Source organism: Azolla caroliniana, unplaced genomic scaffold, assembly GCF_043228905.1.
Source record: "Azolla caroliniana isolate FFs.n. ecotype wild unplaced genomic scaffold, voAzoCaro1.0.p SCAF_287, whole genome shotgun sequence".
Taxonomy (NCBI): Eukaryota; Viridiplantae; Streptophyta; class Polypodiopsida; order Salviniales; family Salviniaceae; genus Azolla; species Azolla caroliniana.
The window spans coordinates 13,288-22,692 of NW_028230722.1; the positions used below are offsets into that span (position 1 = coordinate 13,288).

The 9,405-nt window shown below is 37.7% G+C and overlaps 1 protein-coding gene across 3 annotated transcripts; it reads right to left on the reverse strand.

Annotated features, from left to right (window-relative positions):
• Window positions 1-397: 397 nt before the first annotated feature.
• Window positions 398-6,354, reverse strand: LOC147848635 (uncharacterized). 3 transcript variants are annotated; one of them, XM_087338282.1, is made up of 7 exons: window positions 5,398-6,354; window positions 4,838-5,262; window positions 3,537-4,726; window positions 3,370-3,418; window positions 3,040-3,284; window positions 2,858-2,968; window positions 398-815 (listed from the first exon to the last, which is right to left on the reverse strand). In XM_087338282.1, exons 1-7 carry the CDS (start codon window positions 6,092-6,094, stop codon window positions 590-592), a joined length of 2,943 nt encoding a protein of 980 aa, XP_087194408.1. In that variant the 5' UTR covers window positions 6,095-6,354; the 3' UTR covers window positions 398-589. The 3 variants fall into 3 exon arrangements, with proteins under 3 accessions (XP_087194408.1, XP_087194407.1, XP_087194406.1); XM_087338281.1 differs by having other exon boundaries at window positions 5,356-6,354; XM_087338280.1 differs by having other exon boundaries at window positions 4,838-6,354.
• Window positions 6,355-9,405: the final 3,051 nt, after the last annotated feature.

The window sequence follows — 9,405 nt, forward strand, 5'->3', positions numbered from 1 at the left end:
AAGGCATCCAACTTTGTGAAACCTCCCTTATATTATTGTCTACTTGTACCCATGAAAGCCATTAGCCTTGATCCTCCAAATGTACAGATTTGACTTCTTATAAAATTGACCTTTTCATAACCTATCATGTTGGATTTTTAAAATGAACTTCACAAAAACCTAGTTTTAAGTAGAGTTTGGAATGCCATTTTTCATACAGTTCTAGTTGGTAAAAACACACTTTACCTCTGAGGCATCTGAACCCCATTGTGTCAAACTTGATTGTTGCTGCAGTAAGATTTTCTTCTGTGTTTCTCATATTAATATGGTGATACGTTTGTTCTTGAAAGAATTGTATCATCTATAAAGGATTAGCAAACATGTCCAATGGGGCCTCTAAAGGAGTTAGAACTGAAGATAGTTCAAGTCTCTCTAATTGTTTATGAACAAAACCAAAAAGTTAAAATAGGAAGTCAAAAAGGGCTTTAAAGAAACATTCCCCCTTAAGTCTACCTTTTACTTCTTCATGACCTACTAGTGAAGGGAAAAAGAGGCGAAGTTTTTCTATTTAATGAAGCCTATTTTTCTCACTTTCAATATGGAAATTCATTCATAAAGAAAGACATCTTCCTTCTGGTAAGGACAATGGCATAGGGAGCGCAATTACATACCTTTCAGGGGGCTCATGATACCCAATGTTATTATCTAAAGGCACATCATAGAAATCTACAACAAAATCACTTCCATGGTGTTTAGCTAATCTATTTACAGTTGCCAGTTTCTCCAGATCATAGATCTTTCGCCTTAGCTCCATCACAGTCATGAAACAATTGAGCCTGTTTCAAACCAAGTCAGATTGTAAGTATCTGGCAATAAGAGCAAAGAACTATTCATTTGGTTATTCATGTTTAGCAACAATAAAAACGATCACCATTTCACTGGCATAGACTTTGCAAAAGTGATGAAGTTATGCATGCACACTAAAAGTAGTGGAGTTCTATTAGGTTCTAAACATCATACATGCAATGTGTAGATTTGGAAATGACGGCAAAATATCATAGGACCTCATAGAGGAGATTTGTGGTCTCGTTTCAAGGTCTACCGGATTCATTCCCAAAGTCAAACATGGATAGTAATGGACAGGTAACACTAAGCCTTGGGATTAGCAACCTTGGATACCACTAATAGAAGTGAACTTCTCTTTAATGTAACTCTTTTGAAGTTTTGAGGGACAAGAATGTATAGAAGAAATTATGAGGATTATCAATTGGAATGTATATAAATAAGCATCATAGTTCAAGTTTCATGAAATATAGCATATAGTGTTAGAAAATCAGTGGGATGTGTCCTCTTTACAATTGATCATCAATCCCATTATAAGTTTGATTCAAGAAATCGGGTGCTGAAATAATAGATTCTGCTGGTAAGGTCACACGGAAAGGGGTAAGGCACAACAATCTCTACAACCTGAGCACACTTACAATCTCTACTGAACAGTGTACTAACACGAAGCAGTGGCATGAGAGATTTGGCATCTCAATGTTGCCACGTTGAAGGAGATGAAGATGTTGAGTATGTTAAATATAATCAATGATCGATCCCAAGTTGTCAGTTTATCCCCACATGTATTTTTAAAGTGCACAATTTGTGGTAGCACCCCAAATGAGTAGCGATTGTACAACCGACCATATGGATCACTGAGGGTCAATGTAAGATACCATAGATGAGAAGGACAGAATGTATTTAGGAAAGAGGGAAGTAAGGTAATGGGATTGACTAGTCAGTTCGATTAGGAGAATATTCTCTGTAGGTAATGTACTTAGTCTTGAAGCATGTGCCATTCATTTTACGATAAGTACTATCTAGCACTAGTTTGCATATGAAATGACAAGTCAGTTAACGGAAAAGGAATATCCCCACTACTATCAACTGACTCGCACATTTAATGTGACAATAAGACCAAACATACAATATAATATCCACCCTCTTTCTCTTACACAGCAGCTGTGAGTATCAACTGTGTCGACTAACTTTGTAGTTGACTAGTCTAGATTCCATCTAAGCTCTATTGTGTGCATGCACGGGAGGACTAACATTGTGAGGTACTCTCATATGTAATAGTAAGTTTGTATTGCCACCACGTCCAGACACACTTCCAATTAGCCCAATATCGGCTACTTGGACCAGATTAGCACACCAAGGATTTCTTGGCAGATGTACTGTGTTTACTATGGACCATGGCCATATTTTGCAAGATCATGTTCTGTTTGTCAATGTAAACAGAGCCCAAGGATAGGTTAAAAGAACTTTCAGGTAAGCCTCTGAGCTTGTTCCCTAAAGACCAAAAGCAGTTTATATTTCATGCACTTGGGCCACATCCATCTGGAAAACAGCTCCATAGCGCTTGTTATCAATAAATCAAGGTCATTACCTATCTGCGGCCCTGATATTCTTCTTTCACTAGAAAGACCACACCATCTTGGATTGGCCCATGTTGGAGATCTTTTGAGGGCAAAAGTTTCAGTCAATCTAACGTCATGTTAGTTATTCAGCTAAGCGGAAAATATGATACCTTATGCAGTTTTACTCTGGTTATACTTTCTTTGATGGCAAGAGAGATCTAGTTTGATTACATTATAGATCAAAAGTTGTCATTCTTTGAGCATTTGCATCCTTAATCTTTAGTTGGATTTCTATCACGACCATGTTAGCATAAATTTCAGTAGTAAAGAGATAGGAACCGGGAATAAGTCTCAGCTTCAGGACAGAATTCCAATTCCCTGGAAGTCTATGAGGTACAGGTCCATAAACCCACAGTCAATCTTTAAATTATTTCAGAATTGCAAAACCAGATGTATGGTCAGATATATGCAGTTACCTTGTAAGGCTAATATCCAATTTTTTTATCCTGTCCATAAATTTCACTACAAGCCGCATCATGGTAACATCCTTTTTCATACTTCTTGTTCTTGTATAATGTCGTCCATCCCTGTTAACAGAAATCTCAAATAAGTAAAACATCACAAATAGACTACATTGCAGACTATGAGGCAAACTCACGTGTTAGGGTTTCCCACATCCTTTTGTGAATTTTCAGGTTCTTTCTCAGTCCCTGATAATAGCACACATGCATCCTCTAATGCAGTTCTTGTAACGTTATATGTCAAACATTCAATATCTCCAGACTTGTTCCCTCGCATTAGGATTCTTGGGAATGGAAGGATCAGTTGTTGCACTAACTGTGTAGTAACCCTAAGCCTTCTCTTTGCTCTCCAGAAGGTTCCAGTATGGCTCTCTCCAGTATCCTGTCCAAATAGAAACTTATTTCAGTATTACTGGCAATTAACCATTAAGCATCTCCCATCAAAATGGTCGAAGGCTGAGATTAACCTTGTCTGGAAGACGGTTGGTAGCAGTAGCCCACATAAGTTCAGCCTTGCTGTGGTATAAACATCGATAAATTTACTTTCAACGTCAATCATAAAGCACATTTAACACATAAAACATTTTCATTTTAAATAGATTTTTGCACATGGTATAGAGGCAGTATCATCCACCTAATAGAAGGAAGCTGGCCTTTAGGTTGAGTTGCTCCTATGTGCCAGGGAACAAAGAGAGAGAATGACTTCTTCCTCTTCTTTGGGAGATCTGAGAATGTCACAGAATATCCATTTCTTGAAACTTGATGTTGAAATTGAGAAGATTGATCTGGCATAGATCCAGCGGTTGTTTTCGCAGAGAATTCAGAGTCCCCATCCATCAACCCAACAGTAGGACTGCGATATAATCCATTATCATATCCTATACCCTGGCTTTGGCTCCAATCCACCTGAGGTCGATAATTTAGCTCACTTCCATAAGCATAAGAATAGTGATAACCTGATGGTGGTTGTGACATTACCGATTGTTCATAACATATCGGATGTGATTGCCATGTGTCTGCATTCATAGGTGTTGCATTTGTGCTCATGATAGCATCATTCGAAAACAACTTCCTTTGTGAATGTCCACTGGTGCCTGTCAGTGAATTCTCTACCTTCTGTTTGATTTCGTGTGCAATGCCTGAGGTGGAGTTACTACATTGTTGCATGGCTTTTACTTCTTTAATACATACATGCTGACCTATTGGCATTAATGTGCCATTTTCTTGATAACGGAATGTTTCTTGTCCCACAATTGGAGGATATCCTTGATACAATTTTCTGTTTAATGACTTGTACGTTCTTGGTGCCCAAGCATGATAGTCACCCTGAGATTGTGCGCATGGATTAAAATGCCTTTCAGTATTAGAGCCTCTTTGAGAAATGCCAATGCTACCTTCAAGAGAAGAAGTGGCATCTGTAGGATCAATCAAAAACTCCTTCATGCTGACGTTTTCAATTGTGGAACAAGTGGCTCCAAATTGTGCATTTTCTGTAGCAATTGATACTGAAGGTTCATGATGCATGCGTAATCTCTTGTACATTCTTTCAATCTCTTCAGAGGTATGACTTTCTTGATCCATTTGATTTTCATAACTGGCCCTTGATACAGGGCTTATATTATGCGAGGCAGGAGGATTCATATTAACATCCTTGATTTCAGAGGATATTTTTAACTCGGATTTGGCATTATATGGAATTGAATTATAAGGCCTTCCAGAGCCTGCTTCTCGAAGTAATAAAGAACTATGACCATAATGGTATGGATTGTCTGATGCAGCCATGTGAACATGGAAAGATTCTCTTTGTTTCTTCATATGAGCACCCTATGTTAAATTCAAAGAAACAACTTCATATGAGTGTTATATCAAAAAATAATGTAGATAAACAAATTAAACTATGATGAATATCAAGTTCTCTTTTAACAAGGAAATCACCTCAATCTCCTTTTTCCATGGAGAACGTCCATCATCTTTATTTGAACTTGGCGGCATTGGCTTAATCTGTTCCTTAACATTACCGACATATTGAGCTAAATTATCCTGTTCATGGTTAGCATGAATTTCTTGACATTGTATGGTATTCGGATGATTTTGTTGACCCGATTCATTGTGTATATTTTCGGAATCCCCGGCCAACTCAATTGTGCTTTCAGAATAGTAGTTATTTTGATGTCCGATGTTGGTATTGCAGATAGGATTCTGGTAATCAGGTTGGAAATAATTCCCAAAATCTGGATGCGTCATGTAAGACTGGTAAAGATTGGAAGGGTGAATGTTTTGCTGCTGACCGTTGTCAATACCTTGGTGTTTGAATATTTGTCTCGATGGAGATTTCCAACCTTGATGATGTCTACTTCCATCTGTAAATGTGGATTCATCAACAGGAATATTCGTCTCATTTTTAAAATTACAATGTGTTTGCACAGAATTCGGATCAAATATTTGTGTATCACCTCCTGTGACATCAAACGGAGCAGCCTGATACTGTTGTACACCTGAGTTTTGCTCAAAGTAACCCTGGTTATTTTGATAGCTCAGCCCCATATGATGGCTATTCTGATCCATTGAATACCCTCGATTTTTTGACGGGATGTTTTCCAACATTGTGCTTTGGTGTACATCATGTGTGTAAAATGATGATCTCGATTCACTACCTGATTGGAATCCATTGGAGTAGGATGGATGTGTACCCACTGAGGAACTAACAGATGTATTTAAGCAGAATGGTGGATGAAATCCTGATCTTTGATCCCCACCCATAACAAAGCCATATGGGGGTTGCCCATTATTTACAGAATTATCCATGGACCCATTACCACCACCTAAATCAGTATGGTTTTCATTACTTTCAATTGATAGATCCCATACTGGGTCAGACTGAGGAGGTGTATCTGGTCCATGTAGAAGAGCTGAATATGAAGTCATCGAAGACTGTATGTATGGTTCGTGGTACAGATTTTGCTGTTTAGTAGGATCAGGATTTTGTGGCTGGAAATATAAAGACTGTTGCGGCATCTGCATCTCCGGATGTGCCATCCCTCTTGTGTAGCCAATAAATTGCTGCTCATAGTCTCCTTGCATATGACCTCTCCATGATTGCTGACTTCTGGAGAGATCATCATGTATATATTTATCACTTACATTGTCATAGTGACCACCCACATTGCTTGCACTTAAATGATGTGGAAACATGTTAGTACCAATCTAGATCACATTTATACATAATCAACTCAATTATGTCAGGCCATCTCAAAAGAATTTGAGATGAGATCAACCTCGAAGCTCTTGAGTGAACCATTGTAAGTCAAGACATCCAATCATCTGAACCCATTTCTGATGAGATATAACCACATATTAAGTTCCTCAAAGTCAATATCTTCAAATCGGTACAGCTAATTAGAAGCCACTGAAGATTCTTATTAATGTATTCATCTTACCACCCCATGTATCCAACTGAAATACAAAGAATTACAAAGAATGTCATTTGAAGTAATGAACACAATGATAAGGCAAATGAGATATACATTGCATACAATAATGCGCATATATATTTCTATAATCATAGCTTAAAATAAATCAATGGACTTCAGAAAACCTACCAATGCAATAGACATTAGTAAGAATGGTTTTGTACGTATATATTCTAAGATATCTAAAATCTCCAATAGGTTCACTGTGCTGCAAAAACAATAATACGTAAACAGTGACGGTAACTACAGAGACAGAGAGAATTAACGAAAAACAGGTGAATATTAGGCCAGCAGCCTTGCCCATTGTGAATGCTAAGGTTTGCATGTGAGATTTATCATGGATTGAATTTTCATATGCAAGATTTAGGATTTTGAAGAAAGAAAAGCAGCGGCAAAGCGAAAGCAAAAATGAGAAACATAGAGCAAGCCCTTCAAATGGAATTTGATTCTGACCTTGAAACGTGGCATATTAAGAAAGAAGACTAAATTAATGTCTTTTAAAAGGCCAGAAAGGCCTTTAAGGCTAAACTGGAGATTACATCTTAAAATGTTCTTGCCATTCAGAATGACGAACCAAAATAAACATAACTAAACATAGGTTACTAAAGGATGCCAAAGCAAGGAAAGCACTGTCAATGCCAGGCGATAATGGCCTTTATTTGTTGATGACAATGTGACCAGGATGTATCACACTATGGATCACATGAGATTGATATCTATTCACATAAGGCCTAATAATAAATCCATCTTGCAACATGTGAAAAAGGGTCATCTTCCTACCTAGAGATGTTGTGGGGCTCATCCATGTTTTTTTATTATCCAATATTATCCAATTTAATGATATCATCTTGGATTACTTGATTCTTTTCTGGTTTAGTCATTTCCAGGTGTGAACAATCCAACCTATATTGGAATGGAGGTGGTGTACATATACTAATGTCATGTGACTGGAACTAGTCTTACATTTCGACATACCAACAATGTTATCTCCATGTTCAGCAAGCTATTTTGATGATGTAAGTGCCAATCTTCAGTACCTTTCCTTGCACAGCTCGCAAATTTGCATACCGATCACTGATCAAAATAATGCTTTGGTCACTACTGGGGCTGCTCCAATCTCTGCCCACACTATATCACAGGACAACATTGTTTATGCTTTCCTCATTATCATGCTAGCCATTATTGAGACTAATCTTCACTATGAAGGCTTCGTCCCCAAATTTCTATTGCATATTGACGAGTTGGGTGCTACAAATACATCAAACAACCTTACTTAGTTCGTGGTTCTTGGAACTAGTATGTGCATATTGCCTTTCAAGGGAGTCAATGGCTGCATTTTCATGAGAATGTCAAGCACACACAGCCTCCCTTAGGGAAAACCTGCGCCCCGTGAATGTTACTCCTAGATATGTGAAGGATCATGTGTATGTAACCTTTTCCTCTCCCTAGAAGAATTCCAGTTCTGATCTCATTATCCATGCTTGAGTGGTGTTCAACACCATCATTTTAGTTTATTAAGGTTGAATAACAAACTTTTATCTATACAAAAATGACTTTGAAACATTTAGATGACTTTGTAGTTCTATGAAGAATTGCAGGATCAATGCAATGCCATTGGCATATAGCAATATCAGTATAGTTTCCACCGTTAAGCATGCTTCTGAACCACCCAATCTCTATATGTAATTAGATATCTCATCTATAGAAAGACTGAAGAGAGTGGGAGACAATGGGCATCCTGGTTTTACTCCATCGTACAAGCCACGGCCATTGATAACCCCATAGTAGTGTGCATTTTTCTTAACAAATGGTTCATATCCTGCATACAATCCCCATTACCTATCTATTAGGATTCCAAGGGCTTCTAATCACTGCATGAGGCAACCATATAGTACAGTAGAGTCAATATGTGATCTGAAGTTGTGAACCTCTTTTAGGAAACCTGCCTGTCTAGCTGAACAGTAGCCATTTCTTGCTACCCATACACACAATTCTGACACTGGGATCGAACCATATAGTTTAGCTAAGTTGTGATTGTTCTCTGTTGATTAGCTTGTGTGGCTGTATTGTTGTCCTTCATATCTAGCCTTATAGAAAGCCTTAAGCTTGACCTTGAAATACAAGATGTTTAGCTATAGAAGAGAGGAATTTGAAACTGGTGAAAATTCAGAAACCATTCTGTAGAGAGTGTAGAATCCTCTGGTAATAGCAGAAAAAATAGAGAATAGTTGGATCACAATTATCCATAGAGAAGACAGCAATTTGAAACCAACCTTGAAATTAAGAAACTTTAGAGAAGAAACATTTCAGCTGAGATGCGTAGATTATAGAAATGGCAGAGCTAGCCTTTATAGAAGAGAGGAATTTGAAACTGGTGAAAATTCAGAAACCGTTCTGCAGAGAGGGTAATCCTCTGCAAATAGCAGAAAAAATAGAGAACGGCTGGATCACAACTATCCATAGAGAAGACAGCAATTTGAAACTGGCCTTGAAATTAAGAAACTTTAGAAAAAAACATTTCATCTGAGATGCGTAGATTATTCTAGAAGTGGCAGAAACTTCATTCAGCCTTGAAATTAAGAAACTATTTCAGCTGAGATGCGTAGATTATTCTAGAAACGGCATGTCTAGCACATTCATTCGACCAGAAGTGCAAAAGCTTCTAGGAACGGAAGAGAAACTGCAGATCAGAGCTAAACTTAAACAAAGCTCTGGATTTTACCTTTCATAAAACAGGAATTGTTTGGCAAGAGCGTAAATACCGCAGATGTCTTAAAGTCTTCTAGAGATTGCAGATAAAATGAGAAACCAAAGCAAATCTTACGCACAAAGCATTGAGTTTTGATCTTAAAATCGGCAACTTTTTGCAAAATGCTTCTACAGAATTGTACTGTGCCAGAAATAGCACAGACATTTCTTGACTTTGGCCTTGAAAATACGAATGTCTATCAAAACTGATTCTGCAGATGGGGAAACTCCTCTAGAAATGCAAAGAGAGAGAAAGGATCAGAGAAATTTAACGTGTTTAGAGAA